This window comes from Pseudopodoces humilis, chromosome 9 (assembly GCF_049639895.1).
Source record: "Pseudopodoces humilis isolate 2021_Gansu_Grassland_sample_001 chromosome 9, ASM4963989v1, whole genome shotgun sequence".
NCBI classification, from domain to species: domain Eukaryota; kingdom Metazoa; phylum Chordata; class Aves; order Passeriformes; family Paridae; genus Pseudopodoces; species Pseudopodoces humilis.
In genome coordinates, this window is record NC_142208.1 from 21,043,127 (window position 1) to 21,065,193 (window position 22,067).

A 22,067-nucleotide genomic window follows, 5' to 3' on the forward strand; every position below is an offset into this window, starting at 1 on the left:
AGGGTAGGACGGCAGGGTCACTGCAATCCTAAATAACAAACCCCAAAACAAAAATACAAAGGGCAAATGTTTGCTGCTCTTTATTTACTTTATGAATACTGGATACATAGTACAAAAAATCCTCAAACAAATGCTTGTAGTGTCAGACTGTAATTCTTGGGTCCCTGCTGGAGAATGCCAGGAAGGGTGGGGTTTTTTCATTTTTTTAAAAGATCTAGCACTACAGTAGCCCCTGTTGCAGATCTTTCTTGCTTTCAAATAAAGAAGTCTAGATAAAGATTCTCATCTTACAGCTCAATTTAATTAAAAAAAAAAGGCAAGCAAAGGAACAAATGCCTTTTCTTAACATTTAGTGTTCAGTTCCACAACCAGTTTATATAGAAAGAGCTTCATTCCTGAGACCACATGAATGAAGCTCACCATCAGATCTGATGGCAAATACAGTTTAATGGGAAATACAAAGCTGCTGTGAAAATGAGAAAACTATTTACTTTGTACAATTAACAAAGCCCAAGTTGTTCTACCAGTTGCACAGGCAATGAAGCAGTTGCAGTATGAATTTATATCCATGGAGTCCTTTGATTAGGGGAACTGTCTGCATGTGTTACAAAAAAACAGGAGTTACAGGATACTCCAATCTAGTTCTTATTTAGTACAGAACACAAATTCAGAAATCTGGGTTTTATGCTGCCAGTAAAAGCCAAAAAAATCGTTCTGGGTTTTGGCTACTAATTTTTTTTTTCCAGTTTTCTAGTGTATACCTACACCCTCTTGCTCTCTTGCTTGATGCTTTAAAGCTTTGCTTTTAAGGCAATGCCTTAAGTATGTATGACTTAAGTAGCTTGCATTCAATTGTTTATTTTAATATAATGGTCTACCTTTATCCTTATTTATTGTGATGCCTTTTAAAATATTACTTCATTAAAATGTAGGTATTTTAATTTACCTAAGTATTATAGTAATACTGTTTTCTATCCTATGGAATGATTTGTTTACCCACAATAGGAGCTGTTGGTGCTACTGCACAGCTGTTGCCATAAATTAAATTACTGTTTGTTGCACTATCTTTGTGAGAGCCACAGGCAGTTCAGGAAACTGTTCAATACATGACTCTTAAAAGGAGCTCACCTGAAGTAAGTCTTCTGTTCTGATTATATTGCTCTGCTGTAAGAAGAAACCAGTAAAAAACAGAACTGTGGAGTAGGACAGATGTGACTGACAAACAAGGAAGTCTAAGTACATAGGCACCAGTGCCCTTGGCCAGTGAAGACAGCTAAGGTGACATACATGACCTACCTTCCTTAAGATTTGTTGCTGAGAAACTGGCGAAATTTACCTGCAGTGGGCTATTCTGAAACAATGATAACCTAAGGAATCAGGAAAAAAAATACACGATCAGGATGAGATATTTGAATTACTGAAAAGCAAGTTTGACATTTAGAGTATTCAAACTCCACTTGCTTACATGTTCTTAGCAGTCTGGGAAAAATTCTGCTATGAAAAAGAACGCAGCTAGGTCAGTTCAGTGGAAGGTACAGACAATATAGGAGTAAATTGTGATGCTGCAGTGATTGTTAGCAATAATTCAAACATCTGGTTTCAAATTAAAGGATGAACTGGACATAACTTGGCTTCATTAATTTCTAATTATTTTCCCCATTATTTCAATGCTAGTCTACCTGATAGTGCAGTGTTTTATTACGCATATGGAAATCACATACATTTTAACGAACTGTAAAACAAAAAACAAATGCAATCACTTGGAAAGTTGTTTGTTTTAAAGGTTTGTTCGTTTCAGGGTTGCAATTTCACTAAAAGGAAGTACTGCTTAAATTCCATGTGTACAGAGACATTGTCTCCAATGACACTTAACAAATACAGCCTAATAAACTTAATGAACCAAACATCAGTAGAAGCTAATCTTACAATAGAGACCTGGTCTTTAGTACTGAAATTTCCATGTAGCTAATTTGCTTAAAAAAAAATTGGTCCACATACAAAATAAAATGGGTAAGAGCAATTCTAAGTGGAGCAAACATTGGCCTTTTTATTCAGTTCCAGTTGTAGTGGTCTCTTGGTGGTAAATCATAATGTGATCTCTCTTCCTCTTCAGGTCCACAATCCAGTGGCAGACCGTAATTGTAATCAACTGTTACAACTGGTAATCTTTTACTTTGTTCCATGCTTCTGGTAGTTTCACCCTGAAAAGGCTTTCTTTCATAGTCTATTGAACTATCCTCTTGGTGTATGGATGAAGATGGATGTATTGTTCGGGAAGAGTATGGTGCAAATCTGTTTTTTCCTCTATTAAATTCCTCTGAGGGATGCATTCTTCTATTGTCCTCAGGACAATGTAGTCGATTACTGCAAGAACAAATATGAACAGTGAAATTCCTAGAAATAAACCAGTTGATTTACTGTTGATGGCCACCACTAGAAATTAACTGCGTCCAACATTGAAAGAACAATTCCAACCCTCAATCTTGTTTTTACCCCCTGAAATTAAAATCCTCTCTATGGATATTGCAAGCTTGTTTCTCTTAATTTTCTAGTGATTAAAATTACAGCTCTTTACAGTAAGTAATTCCACTAGAGGAAGTTTTGTTTCAAGTGGTGTTTACAATTAAAATTACCTGTTTATTGAAGATATCTTTACCTACAGATATCTTTCCTAAGTCCATGTTTTCATTTTTGTGTACAGTATGTAACAATAGCTCTCTATTACATAGTCTCAACAGGCAATAATATATTTAGGAAAATATTTTAATTATTAATTCTTCTGCAATAGAAGACTCACTCTCCTATAAAATGATCTAAAAATGTGTATACTATATATATATATATATATATGTTTCAATTCTCTTTACTCTCAAATACCTTCCTTACTTGGTAAAGTAAGTGGAATATAAGCCAATTCAAAACAATCTTTAAAATTTTAAAATCTTCTCCCTTGCTGAACTATAGATTCACTTAGATTGGAAAGGATCTCCAGAAGTACCTAGGGTCACCTCAAACTAAGTCTAATTAGATGAGTTTGTACAGGGGCTATGTCCATTCTTGAAGGATGTGAGACAGTGGCTCTGGACAACCCAGTCCAGTGTCTGACCATCTCGCACAGAAAAACTCCTAAGCTTCTTGCACGCAGTGCTTAGGACTGAAATACAGCATCTGTGTTTTGCTTTTCTGCTTACTGATACTTGATTTTCATATGATGTAGCTCATTAGCTTGAACTGTGCTTGTCATATCAATGATTATGTCCAGGATTCACACAATAATCACACTCAAAACTCAGTATCAAAGGACCACAAATTAGTCACATTATTTGCTCAGTGCTCAGATCCAATGGGTTAAACTGCTTTTAAGCAAAAATATTAACACAGATTTTTACACTATGCAGTTAATATGTATTTTTTAGCTGGGAAACAAGGGGAGTAATACTAATAAGTCAGAAAACGATGCATGATACCTGATATTTACCTGTAATTTCTGGTAAACTCATCATTATCAGACCCGTAATCTCTGTGAAGTGAAGGAGATGAGGAGAAATGAGGTTCTGGTACATTTTCATGGGAAGAATAGGACTGACTTCTGTAAATAATGAAAAGAATTGCATGTTAAGAAGACTTCCAACAGTTGTAAGATTTTGAAAAAAATACACATAAAATTAAATATTTCTTCTAATAAAGATTACTTAAAATTTTAATAAAAACTGTAATAACTATTAATTTAATACCTCACAATCATTTGCTTGACTGTAACAACATCCTCTGGAACAAATTAAAACAAACTTAACTAGTCCAATATATCTGAAATACATTTTGCAATATTAGAAGTATTTTGAAATATGTCAGAACCCAATAGGTTTACTAATAAGTGATATATTTATTTGTGAGAATATAATGCAAGTTCTGAAGCAGATTTCTAACAAATTATTAACTCATGGAATAATCAAAGACAAATCAAACTTCCTTCTAGTATTCCTGTTTATCTGTGTTTGGCTGAGGGCATGGATACCATTTCATATCCTCTTCTGTCCAGACGACTTTTTTTTTTAAGTATAAGTTATATACAAAACCAAGTGTGACAAGAGTTTTGTTTCAAGCTGACTAAAAGGTAAAGGAAACACAAATTTTAAAGAAGCACAACCTTCTAATTAAGGAAACCCTGGCTTTTGAAGCTGCACCACTCCAGTTTACATCAAACCCTTCCTTACGTCAAAATGAGAAAAGTTAATGAACTGATCATTTATATATTAAAAGGATGATTAATTGATTTCAAAATAATTTATTTTAAAAAATACCTAAAATTTGAAATTTAAGATGAAACTGCTGAGGTTTACAATTTTATTCTCTAATTCTGTTCTTACAGCTCAAGGATGCTTTACCTGTCTGAACACCATTCACGTGGCAAGTCGTTGTGACCTGGATGATCATGAAAAGGTCTTGGCCTTTGTCCATGCCCTTTACTACCATAATCAAAATCTTTTGATTGAGTCTGTTCCTGTAAGCCATCATAAGGCTGAGGGTCATGAAAAGGTCTGCACCTTTGTCCAGGACCTTTATTATCATAATCTTTCAGCTGCATGTCTGTTTTTAAGTCATTGCGAGGCTGGTGATCATTAAAAGGTCTCAACCTCTGCCTACGACCCCTCTTAACAAATTCAAAATCTCCCAATTGCATCTGTGTCTGCAAGTCATCATGTGACTCATAGTCATGGAAGGATCTTAGTCTTTGACCAGGACCTCTACTGGCAGAATCCAATTCTTTTAACTGCATTTGAGTCTGAAATTCATCATGAGATTGGCGGTCATGGAACAGTTTTTGCCTCTGGCCACGGCCTCTGCCACCAAAATCAAAATCCTTTGACTGTCTGTTTTCCTGCAAATCATTAGGAGATGGATGGTCAGGAAAAGATCTCTGCCTTTGTTCCCGGCCTCTGTTGAAGTCGAAAGACTGTCTGTCTGCTTGCAAATCTTCACGAAACTGGTGTCCATGAAAAGGTCTCAAACTCTGTCCATGCCCCTTGTTACTGAAGTCTAGGTCCTTCAGCTGTGTGTTTTCTTGATAATCATCATAAATCTGGTGATCAGTAAAGGCTCTTTGTCTTTGTTCTGGTCCCCTGTTGTAGTCCCAGTTTCTCATCTGCACTGATGCTCGTAATTCATCTTGAGTCTGATGGTCATGAAATGCTCTTCGTCTTTGTCCAGGCCCCTTATTAATGAAGTCAAAATCTCGCAACTGCATCTGTCCTTGCAAATCATTGTGAGAGTGGTCATCATAAATTCTTAATCTTTTCCCAGACCTGTTAAGAAGTATTGAATATCATACTTTTAAATATGCTACAAGTCATTAATGAAAACAATTCCTTTTTAACCAAGAATTTACATGAAAAACATTGCAAATATGAAGATATCAAAATTACTAACAGTCCAAACTGTATGTAAGATTATAAAACCTTCAGTGTAAAAGCAGAAGCTGTAACAAACATTCAATTGTAATTCTATAGTACTTGTTAAACAGGCAAAAGCAGAGACTCAAAATTAATTAACTGCAGATTATTACAGAATAATGAAGAAGGACAGGCAAAGTAAAACTGAATTTTCCTAAGTGAACTAATTACTTACAGTTTCATACATTTCCTTTCTTACCCTTATCTTGTTGCTGTTTTGTCAAATTCTGTAAATACATTTTTTAAATGAGTAGGCTATATTAATAAAATCTCTTTTGGGTATCTATGGTATTTTCAATAAGAATTATTTTCCCTTGTGGCTTTGTTTGGTTCTTTTTTTTTGATTTATTTATATATATATTTTTGTTGTTGTTGGTTGATTGGTTTTTTGTTTTGTTTTGAATTCTATTTTTCAGCCTATTACCCCTGAAAATCTTCATTTGGGAACCGCTCTACAGATCCTTCCACTGCATGTGGTGGTGGGATAATGTCTTCATCTGCATCCCATACATCCATTCCAAGGTTACTAAGAGGGAAAAAAAAAAATCTCTTATAAGCTTCCTTTTTTAAAGCACACTACTGACAGAGAAAAAACCCACTCCCATAAAATTCTTCAGTTCTGAATGACATTTTATGTTAAGTAAAACTTACAGACAGCTTAGAAAATACTAATCTTGTAAATTTATTTTAAAAATCTGACATGAGTCCAACTTAATCCTGCAGAGACTATGAAACAATGATAGGAGCAAAACAAAGTACCTTCAATTAATCTAAAAATAAACAAATTACTCAGGTATTAATTTTAAAATCTATTTACTGCTACATCATTGGCACAAATGCCTTAGGAAGACAAAGGTTGACTGTTCTTAGGAGAAGATGATAAGCATAACATTCTTAAACATCAGAAATACAACTACTATGAACAAAGGAGTTGAGAACAATGTTCCACTTTCCTGTATTTTTTTATTCTTAAAACCGTTCTACTATTTTTTTTTTAGTATCTTGTTCTACAGTGCCAACAACAGTGGGCAGATCACAGAGCTTTCGAAGACATCTCTGCAGTGGCTCCTTACAGCTTCTGAGAGAATATAGACTTACAAACTCAATACATTTGTCACAGCATGATAAAAGCACAACAATGTTCAGTAGTAGCTGTCAGATTAAAAACGATCTTTTGAACCATATACATTCAAAAGATGAACAGAGTACACTGCACTTCATGTTACTCATCTGAGAATACTTGAACAAGTACACATGTATTTTACATCTACGTATAGTTTCATATTAAAGGTTGAAGAGGGAATTAATTTTGGCTTAGGACTGGAAGTGAGCTTTTAAAAATGCCAGGAGACATACTGGAAGATTCTAAGCATATGACTAAAAGCTTTTGTTTACCTTCGCATCGGCTGTGTCCTGAGATCTGTGAGGTACACAAGGCCATCCATGCAATGACCTCTGGCATCGCCAAAAGCTGAAGAAAAAAATCACACAGTCTAATGAAACGTGGTCAAACTGAGCCATGAAAATGTGAAAGGCAAATTTCTGTTCCCCATGAGATGCTGGATTTGAAACAATTCTAACTTGGTATTAAATATTTCAGCAAGCTGGCATCATTGCAGCATTTTTTAAAAAAATCCCTGAAACTAGTAGTGGTAGCAAACTATGACTGAAAACTCTTTCAAGTCAAAAAAAAAAAAAAATTTAGCAGCTAAAACATACTCTTCCTTTGCTGTCCATTTGCTATTGCTCAAGTTCTGCCTGTAATAGAATGAACAGTCAGATATAAAATCTTCTATACAAGCCAGCACATGAAATTACTGAAAAGATACTAAAATAGAATTGTAGTATTTGTGAGTTTTTAGTAATTGTGAAGTACAACCTGACATGTGCATTAGTTCAAACTATATACCTACCCTGAATTGCTGCCTCTGGATCCCAGCCTTCAACGTCTATAAGATATCTGAAGAAAGATATGACTGTTATTGTCTCAAAGGGAATACAGAGTAATGTAAGGATGTTACTTTTTGTGAAAAATGATTTCTGCTTTCATACAGCCTTACCTACATATAAGGTAGCCAGTTCTATTAATTCCGTTAGTACAGTGCACGCCAATGAGCTTTTCTATCAAAAAAGGAAAGAGTCTTTAATAGTTCAGAAAGTGAAATTAATAGAAAGCTAGCACAATACAAAAGAAAATCTCTGCTTTTCTAGCAAAGTAATGATAAATAATGCTTGCTATTTACAAAGTCTACTGTAAAACAAGAGATGCATCCAGACAGGACACATGTTCTCTCCATGCTGGATCTCTAGCAGCTGTTAGGTCACTACTTCCAAACCTGTGACAGCTGAGATTGACTCTGCAGAATGTAGAAAAAAAATAAAAAGTGATGGCAGGTAAAGCACCTAGCCTCAGCCACTGCAGTAACGGGAGAAAAAGAATAAAATATAGGTTTGAAAGCAAATTTCAACATGAAAACGTAGAACTGAGGAATTTAACTTACACATAATGCACCTAAAAGTATGAAATGCTTAGGAGTATAAAATATATGGATAAAAAAAGGACCAGTAATCTCTACAGAAATCTTCTCTTTAAAAAAGAAGATTATACTAATTGGCCAAAGTCAAAAAAACAGAATAACTTACAATTGCTAGGGTGTTTCAAATGAGAGACTCCCAGCAGAAATAAGAAAACTTTAATATGATCATGCAAGGCACTGGTAAAACCCCATCCAGACTATTTATATTCATATTGAAATGTAAAGAAAAACAAACAAATTCAATATATGTAGAAAGGGCTAGTATAATGGTCATAAAAGAAGGAAGCTTGTCTTAGTCTGTAAAACCAAATCTGAGATACTGAATATAATAGCAGGGACAGAGAATAATACTTAAAGGGCAAAGCTGGTGTAAGAATAAATGTGTAACTGATTAAGAGTTTTAGGCTAGATTTTAGAGGAAAAATTATCATCATCAGAAGAACAAAGTTTTGGCAGAGGCAGTACTGACAGATGGTCTTTGAAACAGGACATTGATAAACTTCTGAATGACATAACTGAGACAAAATGTGCTTGCCACAGATCACGACAGTCAAATTGCCACATAAGTTCATTACAAGTTGCTGTCCTAAAACCTCAAACTATAAAAGCCCCACCTTCTCAAAAAGTATTTGTAAAAAGAATCCTGAGCTATTTTAGGGATTACCTAAAACAGAGGCCATATTACGAGCAGTAAAATTCTCCCAAGTCAGAAGTTACATAAGCTCTGCCAAAATGCCCTTATAAGCTGCAACTGCAGGTCAACATGCAGTAACAAATTAAGAACTGATTCTCTCGAGATCAGATTCAGATACACACTATTCTTTGTCACACAAAAACGACTAGATCCAAACCAAAAGAAAACTAGCAATCACCAGGTAATTTCCTTAATTCAAAAAAGAGCAAAGGAAGTATGTACAAACTAACTTCCTGAGCAATGACAAAAGCTTTTTCTTACACTTCTTCATTTTCCCAGTAGTTCTAATTCAGGCTTTCATACCTGAAATTTAGGTCAGAACTTTTTCACAAAACATCTGATTGCCCACAGCAAGACCCTGGTTATGCTTTGCAATAAAAACTGTATGCACTTGGGCAGTTAATATCTCTACTTTCTCAAAGAGAATGCCAAACAAACCACAGTAAATATCATGAAAAGGCCTGAAAGAACGGTCCACCACTATTGGATAAAGAAACAGGTAAAATCATCTGCCTACAAAGAATCACTACCAAAAGAAGTGACAAGTTTAAAGCTACAAACACACTGTGGCAAAATACACACTAATTTATTTTCATAAAAAGCACCTTATCCAATCTCAGCAAGAACTGTCCTGTTGCATAGACACTGAAACAGCAGCACAGCCACACTGTTGAAACACTGACACTGGGTCTGCAATCAGATTTTCAAGAACAGTTCAGATCTAAGGGCAATAATGGACTCAAGTCAAAAAAACACTACATCAGACTAAATGGACTGAAGCTGCTCACACATACCAGGGCCCAGTGCCATCAGAGACCCAGTGCTATTTAAAACACCCATCATGGGCCGGCAGCTGCAACACTCAGCTGATGGTAAACCATTTGGGTCAGACAGAGGAAGGCCTTGCTGCAGTTACTTTGACACATAACACAAATGTAACACTAGGGCATTTAAGTTACCATTCATTTTTGAAAAGTATCATGTTTTGATTGAAAAAAAAGACATGTAGTAGTTTGCATAATGGATCTTATTATGATAATAAAGTGGAAAGTGCTGTAGAAAGCCTGAGATCCTTGGTGTCATAAATCTTACTGAGTACTGAAATTAGTAAATGACACAGCACTGAAATAAAATTGTGGTGAGTTTTTTTTACAGCACAGGATGCTGATATTTACCATTTCCTGCATTTTCCCAAAGGAATTTTCTGACCCACTTTTTGAACTGTAGGATAGTAGCATTATCAGGGACTTCAAGTCCAACAGTATAAAGTTTCTTATACTGCACACTTTTAGGTAAATCCTAACAACAAAAGAAAAAAAAAAACAATGGTAAAAATTACTGAAGTCTTGCAACAATGAGAAACTTTATGGAGTATCTAACTTAATGACAATGTAAACCAGTTGTTCAAATCATGAATAGAAACTGAAAACAATCTTGGCACAATTGTATAGAAACATACTCTCAGAAACTACCAGAAACATTTCTACATTAAAGACCATCTCAGACAAGGAACAGTTCCTACCTAAGATTTATTTATCCCTGCTAAGAAGGCTGCACATTAAGTAAGGGAGCAGATTCTTGGCATTCTATTCTAATCCATTTTACAATTATTAGCAGTATTTGTCCCTCCTACCCAAAATCATGTACATTCATCACACCTTCACTCCTTTAATGCCTAGAGCCCATGTGCAATCAAAGATCTGCATTCTGTTTTAAACACTGCCATTTATTCTCCTTTTCAACAGGAGGCTGATTAATCACAGTTGTTTGAACCACACAGGTAAAAACTTCTAAGTTGATAAAGTAGCTTAAAAATATACACCCTCTTAGTGGATTCCACTGAGGATCAGTAAAAAGAACCACCTAGGAATAAATGAGAGTATCTTCAGGATCCAGGGTACAACTCTTCTGCACTTTTTGTGCAGTGCCTGGAATTGAAGTCTTCATCTATTACTGAATCACCATAATGGATAAATGCAACTAGCTGTGAGAATGAGCTATTTCCTCTGTGATAAAACATTTATTTTCTATTGGAGACATAAGATTAGTCTAGATGGCTTGTCTATTCCAATTCAAGGTAAGCAAATGTGCAATACACTTTAAAACTGAAGTTGCAGTAACTATTTTACATTTTTATTAGACTTCTGTTACCTTAACTTCATAGTATCGTGTGGTATATGTTAAATCAATAATTAATCCAAGTTCCACGTTTAGGGCTTTCATTGCAGCAATTAAGTCTTTTGGTGTAAATTTCTGGGTTGGGGTAAGCCTCTGGTTAATTGCCTACAAAGAAAATGAAAAAGAAGCATTTTCCTTTTATGTTCTAATAACAAGACATTTGTAATACTCAGCTGTTTCAATTAGTACTAGGAAGCATCAATATTTTAAGAAGAGTGCTTAATTATCAGAATCACATCCATGTATTATACAGGTAAGAGGAACCAAAAAGAAAGCAAAAATCTATGTATTCCTATTTAGATGAAAATGCAAGACAGTGTGAGCATTTCTGCTTGTACAATGTAAACAAGCATTATCAAGATTAGCTCTAATTTGATAGACACAAAAATTCTGAAAAATGCAGCATGTATATATTGTTTTTTATGTAACTAAACACACCAAAAAGCAAAATACACTCTGCTTCCCCCAAACAAATTTTGTCCTGCACAGTAGCTCAAAACTGAAAGTTTATTTCACATAAAACATAAGAAATTGAAGAAGAGTTAATTTCTAAAGGTTTAACTTTCTTCCCACTAATGTTGTGCAGACATTTTTATCCCTCCTTCATCTCTTGACAGAGCATACCTGCATGTCATTTAACACTGGGGAACATAAATAAGACTAAATATCATGATTAAGAAAGCTGTGTGTTGGTGGATAATGAGTAATTAATTTCATTTGACAAACAGTGAGAAAAATGTTTACTCACCCTACTGTAGCTGTGTTTTTTGAAATGTGCTCTTCACTTTAGGTATGAAAATGCCTCATATACTCAAGACTGGATTTTCTCTGTACAGTGCACTTGTCCATTGTGAGAGCCTTTTGACACAGGCTCAGCCAGAACCAACAAAGACAGTGGCAAAAGATGCAGCAGCCTCAACAACCTGTCAGTTCCTTCGTCAACAAGAAATTCAAGCAGACTGGACTCAGAACTATTGGAAAGGCAGCCACAGACCACATACTTCCTAGAACCAGGTGCTATAGGGTAACTAACCATTCCTTCTTTTGACTATACAGATTCTAATGTAAAATGCTAGCAAGCATTTGTCTCAAGTCTGGAAACAGAGACAGGAAACTGAAGTAAAGAATAAACAGCAGGGTAGTCATATCAAAGTTGGTATGTGATTAGGAAGCTTGAGCTGAAAGGAGTAGGATAGAAATGATGTAATGAGGTATTCAGTCCTGTGTATTTCAGACACCAGTGCACTGCTGAAAAAAGAGGAGGTTGTAAAAGCTTAAACAAAATGAACATGAGTCAGTTCTGTCACTGCTACTCAGCAGTGACTCTTAGTAGAATCTGAAACGGAACTTAACAACTTTGAGGTGACAAAACGGAATCTGCAACAGGTCTGTGGTTGAACATTAAAGAATTTTTACTATATGACATGACACAAACTGAGAAGGAATGTAATTTACAAAAATAAGGTATCTCCAAACATATTGATTGAGTAGACAGTTAAATGTATTACGAAACACCATCACCACTGGAATTTTCTGAAAAATTCCTGCTGAGTATTCAGTAGTTTAACAGAGCTTTGAGACTATGGGAAATCTGAACCAATTCTAAAAATCCTCCTAATGGCATGGGAAGGAACTTGCCCAATTCTTACTACACTACCATGTTACCGTTAGCATTATAATGGTGATCTGAGAGGAAGGACAGAAAATCCTTCCAAGTAAACATGATCTTCACTAACAGCACATCTTCTAAGATAACAACCCCATATCTTCAAATACTGAAAATATGTTGACTCCCTTTGGGCAAAATCACCAATCATCAATTTCCTAATACACAGCAAAGAAGCAAACTGCTGCATATTTAAGAGGTCTGTTCCACCAATTTAATAAGTAACAGGACTTCCAACAAACTATAACCAATCAGGTCTTCAGCATTTTCACACAGATTTACTGAGCACCTCTGCAAAGACATCACACTCTAGCCAGTTACACACTTTATGTGTATTCTGACACAAATTCCATGACCTTCAAGCACACGCTCTCTGGTAGACTTGTCATTTTTCTGTCTTGCATGGTTGAGACTGAACAAACAGAAGGGACAGAAATGTTACAGATTTTTCATGCATGGGTACTAAACTATATGTCTGGCCAAGACAGCTTCCCAGAACAGAGATCTACACCCCAGTGAGATCAGCAGGACAGGAAATGAGTAACATGCTGATGTGGAGTGGTCCTTGTGACAAGAGCAAAGAAGCCAATTGTAACTCTACTGGATTTTATAGTCACAGCTTGATTTGTTAACTGGCAGCCTTGGTGGAAAATCACAAAATAGCTGTACAATCCATCCACATCTTGGACAACATGACATGTAAGTATGAGATCCTTGGTGTCCAAGGAACCAAACCATCATCCTAAGGCTGCAAAAGAAGCTGCAGGAAGCAATTCCTGCATTTCACTTCAGTAATTCCTAATAAAACTGAACTGAATGGTTGAGTGAAAACATAATGGGTAGTAATAGACCCAAAGAACCAAAGTTTTTGCGTATGAGTACTAGAAAGCAATATGTAGACAAAGACAGAACATTTCCCTTTAGCTGCTACAGTGTCACACCACTGTACTTTCTTTAAAAGTGCTTTGAAACCTTTATTTCCTCTGTATCTAAAGCAAGGACTTGTAGAAGTTAATTTATGCAGCACTTGTTCCATTTGCCCTTCTGTACAAATGAACACTAATTTGCTCTATGCCTCCAAAAAGGCATAGGCACTAAAGAACTGAACAGTCTCAAAAAGACAACCTCCATATATTTTAGAATCAAAGAATTTAAATATTTAACTCAGTGTATTTACTAGCTTAGGATGGCACTTCATGTTAGCAAGACTCTAAAGGAAATACTAATAAAAGTACTTTTCAATTAATTAATTAGTAAAATAGAGGAAAGCTACGTTTCACCAGATCACTGAAGCTTTTTGCTTATCCAATCTGGATCTATAATTTTAAAATTTCTGCAGTGACTGGTATCCTTCAATGAGTGCTTAATATCCATAAAATTATACTCTGGCTTACATAGCCGAGATTGTTATTCATGTTATAAGCTCTTCCATATTATTTTCTTAAAACAGCCATGAAAAGATATTAAATAAAATTATGGACTTAGCAACTTAATGGTTTATGAATTATGAATTATGCTGATTGATTTAGAAGCTTGCTTATTTTTAAAAAGATAAATAAGAAGAGTAACACCAGGTATAAAGAAAAATAAGAAAAAATATAATTATTTTTAAAAACCAGATGGCTGACAGGCCTAAATTTGAATAAATTATTTTATAAAAAACTTTCTTGACATTTGTATGTATAGTCATGCTATTCTTCATTAACTGCATTCATTTGCAGTTTATCTAATACAGTCAATTTGCAGTTACTTTTATACATACCCCTTTTAAAGGTACTTTGAATGCAATAAATCTCGTTCCTGGTATAGGCTGTCCAACTGGTGTCAAACTCCGCCATCTGTTAGGAAAGAGATATTAATTTTTTAATATTTTCAAGTTGCATGATTCAACAGAAGACACCCGCAGCACAAAGCACATAAAATTGCTGTTATTATACAGTACAATTAGGTCCCTAAATCTGCAATTATTCCATGAATCAGTTTCAAAGTATCACCAGAACATTTGACAAGAGTCTTTTTCCTTCCTTCCTTCTTCAACTTCCAAGAAATTCCTCTCCTCAAAATGGCAGGGCAACATTTACAAATAAGTAGCACCAATATAAAGTAAAGCAGATGTGTAAGGTTCAACAAGTGAAAGTGTATTGGTGTAGTTGGTGGACATTCTTCAACCTGACTGAATCAAACACCTTAAAAACATTGTCATGGCCACACATCAATCATTTACTTGACAATGAAATGCAAAGTTTACTTTCATTAACAATACAAATAATCTGTATTTTCCAAAAATGCTTCCTCTATAATATGCTGCTTTTTCAAAGAAACATTCTTGATTGAACTTTCTGTCACCATTTTGAAAAATACAGAGGATATCCCATCACACCAAAACCTACCACAACAAATCACCAATAAGACGACTTGTTACAACATTCAAAACATTTGTAATTGCAAACTCATGAAGAACTGGTATGCACAAGTTCTACATTGTACTGAAAACCCTCTTGATATATAATATTTCAAGATTTCAATTTTTTAAAAAGGATGAAAAGCAGTATCTGAAGAGGAAAACAAGTCAATCAGCATATCAATTTTACCTTCAGAGGTTAACTTACTAAGAACTATTATTTCCTCTTCTTCTGAAAGTGCAAATTCTCTCTATAACCTAACAAGGTGCACGTGGATGACTTGAAATCTAGACAGGCTTTTTGCATTTTTGGCTAATACCTCAATTATCAAAATACCAAACATTTCCACTTGATTCTTCAACACTGATGTCCACTCCCTTGCAATTTTCTGAATTAATGCTTAAATTAATCTCTCCCTTTGAAGGGAGCATCCAACAGCTTCTAGATTCCTTTCTGATGTTCATAAAACAACACCATTTAATGAAATAAAAGGAATAATTAATTTTAAAATATTCTAACCACCGAGCACTTTGCTTTGTTCACAATTCCTGTATCGGACCATACAAAAACTAGAAGTTGGCTGGAAAAATTCTCAATGAAATATCTATGTTTGTCACAGTATAACAATATATATAACAACAATATAAATAACAACTTCACCATTCAGAGATGCTTGGAAGTAAAAACTAAAACAGAAAGGAAGGTGACTGAAGTGTATTTGATATTAACCAATCATGTAACAATCTCCTACAGCCATATCTTTAGCACCAACTTCTCTCTGTAATCTTCATCATGAGGCAAAGAACAGATCAAGGCTCACAATGCAGACATACAGGTGCTTAAACTAATGGACAACAAATGAAGCAACAAAGGAGTAATAACTCATCATTAGGAAGGCTGTTGCAAACAGCAGATCTGTAGAAGACAGATACAAGGTGAGAAAGTGTAAGGGCAAGCTAGAGATGAGATCACTGCGAGCTGTTTCAAATAAAATCTTTTACTAAATTCTAAATTTTTTGCAAGATAAGTCTTCCTAAGTGAATTTTCAAGTTTGTAAACTCTGGAGTCTGGTAGCTTTACATCTGCTGTAAAATATGAAAACAAAAATCTGAGACTATGTTCCATTTACTCCTATTTAAGAAATGTAAATTGTACATGAATCAATTAAGATCAGAAGTTCAGTGCTGTTTTAACCTGCTTTCTCTTGGAAATCTATGAGTGGAAATAAACCATTGTTATCATAGATAGGAGCATTTAGGAGTTAAAAATAAAGTATCAAAAAAGGGCTTTAAAATCTTTTTTTCTTTTATTAACAGTGTAAAAAAGGCTTTGCAAAAATTCTGAACTTTTTTCATATTACAAGATTTATACAACAATACCCCAGGATTACCCAGTTTGTTGTCAGACCTTAATAAACTTAGGGTTTTATTCTCTTGTATTTAAAGCCATTTAAATCCTCCTAGAAAAAAAATCTGCACAATCAGCAAGAAACTCAAAAGCTGCTGACAGCTCTATGGTAGAAAATGAGCAGAAGGCACTTTTCATCAACAAAGGAACATGGATGGGAATTAAAAGTGGCCTGGACTAAAGAAAGTCAAACTTCTACAGAGGAAGTATAGATAAAGGCAGAAATTATCAAAGACAAGCTGCAGGTGGTCACATAAACAGGAATTACAGGAGCAAAAACTTAACTAAGCATTTTAGCAAGCATGAATGAGACTTGTGACACGTGATTTGTATCCTGCTTGAATGTGAGTGGAAGGAAGAAAGACAGGTGTCAGAGGTTCTATCACAGGACTTGGCACCATCATCATCCCTGTACCAGTGACTAAAAGCTAACAGAGGCTTGAATGAAAAACAAGCTGGACATGAAGAAACTGATTATGGATTACATCCAGCTGCATATTTTATCTGCTTTGGTTTTAAAGTTTAAATAGAGCCAGATGTGGAACAAATGGTTTTTTTCATGATTTATTTTACCATTGACATTATTAAAGTCATACGGAAGCTTGAATTTCCAGTAAAATTTTCTGGTTTAAAACTGATTCAACAACTACTGAAATAGTCACCTCTAGCAAGACCATTTAGAAAATACTGCTTGGAACCTCTTTTCCTTTTTTTTTGGCTACTGATACTGCATGATATTCATGCAGCCTGATTTTCCAAGTGACTTCCACACCTTTATAGACACCTGATTCAAAACTGATGATAGGAAACACTTTTACAAATAAAATATCATCCTTCTCTCCCACTCACTGCTGAACATGCACACAATCCATTATGCCACAGTATTTAATATTCCTGTCTAAATGAAAACGATGATGCTTTAAGCCTGGACAGCAAAATGATCAGTTAAAAAAGCATGCTTATAGCTCATCAGCAAAAATAATCCAGCTTTGCCCTCCTAACAAAAAGATCCCACTCAGTATTTTTTATACTATTCAAGGGAAACATGCCAGAAGGTGACATTTCTGCAGATGCTCTTCAGAACTTGAGTTTATTTAATTATACCCACAGCAGGATGTTGGATGCTGAACCACAAATGAGTACAAATCTGTAAAAGCATCATAGTATTTTATGACTTGTTAAGCAGCTTGGACTGTCTGGTTCTCCACTAAAACATCGGTGTACAACTACTGAAGGATAAAACCATTTCAGACACTGTGAAGAACCAAAACTTGACTCCATGTGGAAACTGCAGTGCAAGGGGTCACTTGAACCCCCCCTTTTACACTGATGTCTCATTTTGCTACAAAATTACTTCACCAGTACTACTCTGTAAGTTTGAGACTGCAATGGACACTACACCATACCTCCACTCCAAGACATTACTGGTAAAAACCAGAAATACTTTATCACAGAATGGCTTGGGTTGGAATAAGCCTTAGACATCATCTAGTTTCAACTCTACTGCCACAGGCACGGACACCTTCCACTAGACCACAGGTTGCTCTAAGACTCACCCAACCAGCCTTGAAAACACTCACAGGGAAGGGCACCCAGAACTTCTCTGGGCAACCCATTCTTGTGCATCACCATCCTTATAGAGAAAAATTCCTTACATCTGATATAAACCTATTCAAAATCATTACCCCTTGCCCTAAAATAAGGATCCCCATTTCTTCTTTAGTTGCACTTTTCCTACCCACTACCTTAATCAAGACTTCCAATTTATTCTATCGCTTGAATTAGCAAAATGAAATTTGGATTCAAAGTGTTAAGAATTGAGGCACTAACAGGAAGACAATCTTAAAAGATGCCAGTATTTAGTGCCGCCTTCCTTATCTCTTGCAGTACCATTAAACCAAAAGAGTTACTGTCAGAGTACTGCTATTACAACATGGTGATTGAGGTTGTACTCCCACAGTCTGCACCACTTGGACTTGTCCTGATGCTCCAGGGTACCACAATCTCACTTCTGCCAACACCTATTTCTGAGGCCAGTGAACTGCATGTGCATGATTACCTAGACTCAAATTAGTTTCCTTAAGTCCCTTCCAGGGTTCACTTCTATGTCTTCCTGGCTTACTGAACTGATAGTGAAGAACAACATGCTGTGCTACCACAAGGGTGACATCCATATCCTGCTGCGTGAGACTGAGGGGCTGACAAGGCCTTCAACTTCTTTACTGCCAAACCCCTGTTAATGTGGATGTCTAGCTTCATTTCTTAGCAGTATAAAAATTATCTGAACAGAAAGCACTTCAGTACCAGGCACTTTGTCAGAAGGTCATACTAACTTTATAACCAAATACTTGACCGTAGCTGTTTCTCTCCCTGAAAGGTATTAATTTCCAATTGTAGAAGTCAAAAGTACGGCCCACTGATTCTTCCATACTTAAGAAATCCATGTAACCTGAAAGCTTCTCTAGTTCAAATGCAAGGGGAGGATAAGAATGGAGAAATAACCACCTGATTCTCAAAGTTTTAATAGCAATTTCCAAGCATGAAGAAAACAAGGACAATTAATTGGTTTTTTTTTGATTTCTGAATCACTCTTAAAAAAACTAACCCACTTTAGCTCTTTTTTATCCAAGATGTAAATGAAATTTCATCAAAACTTTCAGAGAAAGACATGCTTAAACAGCTTTTCTTAAAGTTTCTTCTAATTTTAATCCTTGAGTTTGTCAGCCATGGAAAAAAATTCAGCTTCTTTATTTTCTAAATTTTGTTCATCTTTTGTTTCTATTTACTGCTTTTAGACCAACAAATATTACAGGAACACGTGTTTTTTCTATCTTATTGCTCCTCCTAAGAATGCTCTTAATAAACAAACTTAACACTCCCCCTGAAACCAGCATAATGTTCATGAAATAATATATAAACTGCAAGTTATTGCCCCATTACAGTGTGCCTTTTTATCTCAGCATACCCTTCTTTCTAAGAAGTTTGTATCAATGTCATCAAGAACACATGGGTAAAAACTCTTAACTTGGACTTTTTTTATGCTTTATTCGAGATGAATAGAACTGTATCTGTTTAAAATTACGTCATTCTGTGGGCCACATTCACTCCCAATCAAGTCATCAGAATGCCTGTATTTGGGTTAATTTGGGAATATTTTTGCTGATACAACATTTCTGTCGTCCTCTTGTTAGAAACAAAGACACGGGATGTTTCTGGATTTGAATTCACAAAAGTATTCCTTGATCTTATGCATGCAATCACCTGCTCACATCTTATCAACTCTTCCACCATTCCTAGCAGCAAACACGTGAGTAGTCAGGGAGTATGGACTACTCTCCATTTCCCCAGTAAACATACACTTGGGGGTAAAAAGATTAGGAAGAAGGAACTGCGTGTGGCCGATGAAGAAGTGTTCACAGACAGGCTGGAGCATTATACTCACCTGGGGGATGAATGGCTGGGCTGTTCCTGTCTTGGAGAAGATACCTACCTTACCTGTCTGTAGGTGGTGAAGATGCTTGAGGCAAGAAAGCGCCTGGGGCAGACAGTGCCCCTTCGCTGTGGGATGCCCGCTCCTGCCTCTTGCTTAATGTGAGGGATACTTACCCATCAGGGATAGTATTCTTCTTTACCATGCTGAAAGCAGGAGCAGGCAGAGCAGGAGGCAGCGGTGAAAGTGGGCACTGCAGCAAAGGAGAGAGAACCGCGCGGTTAACACGGTGCTAATCTCTTTCTCCATCAGTGGGCCTTTGCACAGGGCGGTCTCAAATAAAACAAACCAAGCAGCCAGCTGGGGCTTGAAGCCGTACTGAACACATTCTTCACCTTGCAAGCTAGCCTATTCCTCCACTGCTACAGCATGACAAGAGGGAAAGACAACTCACCTCTCCTCTCCAGGTGATCACAAGAAAGAGAGAGGAGAGGCGGCAGGTTTCTCTCTAACTCTGGCAGCAGCGCTGCAGGCACGGTGGTCTTCCTGGCAGTCCCTTCTGTCCCACTCCTGCGGCTCGGAGCCGTCTATTCCGCCCTTGTGCTCCCAGTCAGAACCCGTTTCAAGGAGAAGAACCTCCAGGCAGCTGCAAGAGGCGAGGCCGGCACCTCAGCAATGGAAGGACCATCACCTGCTCCCCCCTAACCTAGACGGGTTCGATCCCGCTGGACGCCGGGCGCCCGCCGACCTCGTCGGGGGGTCGAGCTGGGGAGCGAGGGGAACGGCCCCCATGTCCCCGCTCAGCGGATGACGCTGATGAGGCCGCCCATCACAGCCGCGTGCCCCCGGGGCAGGACAGGCTGCGGGGCCGGCCCAGGGCTCGACAGCGGCTGAGCTCGGGGCAGCGACAAACAGAGACCGGGCCGGCGGGAGGTCGCGGCCCGGCTGCGGGGGACGGGCAGGCGGCTGTCGAGGGAGGCGGGCGGGCTGTGAAGGGAAGGGCGCGGGCTGCAGACGGTGCCAGGAAAGAGCCCGTGCGGCGCGGGGCGGGGCGGGGAGGAGCGGGGCTGCGGGCGGCCCGTACCCGGACAGGATTTCCCTGGCGGAGGAAGGAAAAGCTGGTGCGACACAGAACCTTCCCGAAAGGACCGCGACTGCGCCTGCGCGGCGGCGGCGGCGGGCGGGGCGGGGCGGGGCGGGGAGCGAAGCGCGGGCAGCGTGGCCAATGGGGCGAGGGGAGGTGGCGGCTCCGCGCCTGCGCGGTGGAGGCCAAGCCAGGCCCGGCTCGGCCCGGCCCGGCCCCGCCCCGCCCCGAGAACGCGGCATCCTTAGGAGTGCCGGTGCCAAGTTACTATTCGGTTCCTTGTTTCGAAACAAACCAGATCCGGTAGTCAAGGATGTGCAAATGATGTAGATTTTAAAACCAGCTAATTTTGTCTCCTGCCTAAGCCAGTTTATTTATTTTTTTTTAATTTCTTGAAATGTATTTTTCCCGTGTGCTCCTGCGCGCTGTTCTGAGTTGGTGTCAGTGGGTGGCAGCCAGGATGGTTGTCAGTACTAGAAGCACGTTCTGAAAAGATAAACCATGATTTACAGTGAAACAGCTATTGTAATGTTGGTCGTCATAATTTATTTGTTAATACACGTTTTCTATTTGATAACGGTATCATTTAACGCTGCTCATGGAGCAAGTACATTAATATTCTAAGCATACACTTTTTTGACTATGTTTTTCTTTGCTCTGTGGTATCTTTTTTCCTCAGAGACTTCCCTCAGTCTTGTCCTTCAGTAAGTGCATTGGAGCAGCAGTTTTGAGGTGGCTCATTTATGGAACTTAAAAATCCCCTTTCCATATACTGCTTGTGATGCATTCCATATTGATGAGATGATGAGGCCTCTTGGTCCTCAATACAAACTGATAGATCATACCTCTTAAATTTTGCATATTTCTTTTAGTATTATTTCAATTTTTTATTTCCTGCATAATTACTAAACATCAGCACTTATATTTTTAATTTAATCATTAATTTAAGTTCATTTTAATCTGAGTCTTTGGGATGTCAGTAGAAATTGAAAAGGACAAAAGATAATGTTATGTTAATAACAATGCTGGTATAGATCAGTAATGGCCCTTGTTTTTTAATGTGAGGATTTGCATTACAGTAGCTGAGAGTGGAGTCCTTTTGGGAAAGGGAAAATTTGCATCAAGTGATTTGGCTTGGACTTTTTATAAATAAATATTTGTGTGTTTTTGTGGGACTCTTGTAGGCAGTTTGATTATATTGATAGATTGAAGGAAGATG

General features: G+C 37.3%; 1 protein-coding gene across 8 annotated transcripts; it reads right to left on the bottom strand.

Moving 5' to 3' along the window:
* Positions 1-54: 54 nt before the first annotated feature.
* LOC102108682 (uncharacterized) lies at positions 55-20,929 on the bottom strand. Of its 8 annotated transcripts, XM_014250373.2 has the most exons (13): positions 20,849-20,929; positions 20,219-20,410; positions 19,941-20,017; positions 14,288-14,363; positions 10,833-10,964; positions 9,857-9,980; positions 7,511-7,571; positions 7,364-7,410; positions 6,846-6,921; positions 5,875-5,976; positions 4,386-5,303; positions 3,479-3,589; positions 55-2,364 (listed from the first exon to the last, which is right to left on the bottom strand). In XM_014250373.2, the coding sequence occupies exons 3-13, from the start codon at positions 19,967-19,969 to the stop codon at positions 2,052-2,054; spliced, it is 1,989 nt and encodes a 662-aa protein (XP_014105848.2). In that variant the 5' UTR covers positions 19,970-20,017; positions 20,219-20,410; positions 20,849-20,929; the 3' UTR covers positions 55-2,051. The 8 variants fall into 8 exon arrangements, with proteins under 8 accessions (XP_014105848.2, XP_087915633.1, XP_014105847.2 ...); XM_088059507.1 differs by lacking the exon at positions 20,219-20,410 and having other exon boundaries at positions 20,849-20,907; XM_014250372.2 differs by lacking the exon at positions 20,849-20,929 and having other exon boundaries at positions 20,219-20,826.
* Positions 20,930-22,067: the final 1,138 nt, after the last annotated feature.

Coding starts and splice junctions, on each gene's coding strand:
- LOC102108682 (XM_014250373.2), bottom strand. CDS start 19,969: ATGGTAAAGAAGAATACTATCCCTGATGG. Junction 14,364..19,940: donor AAGAATACTATCCCTGATGG/GTAAGTATCCCT, acceptor CTTTCCTAACAG/ATGGCGGAGTTTGACACCAG. Junction 7,411..7,510: donor ACTGGCTACCTTATATGTAG/GTAAGGCTGTAT, acceptor ATCTTTCTTCAG/ATATCTTATAGACGTTGAAG.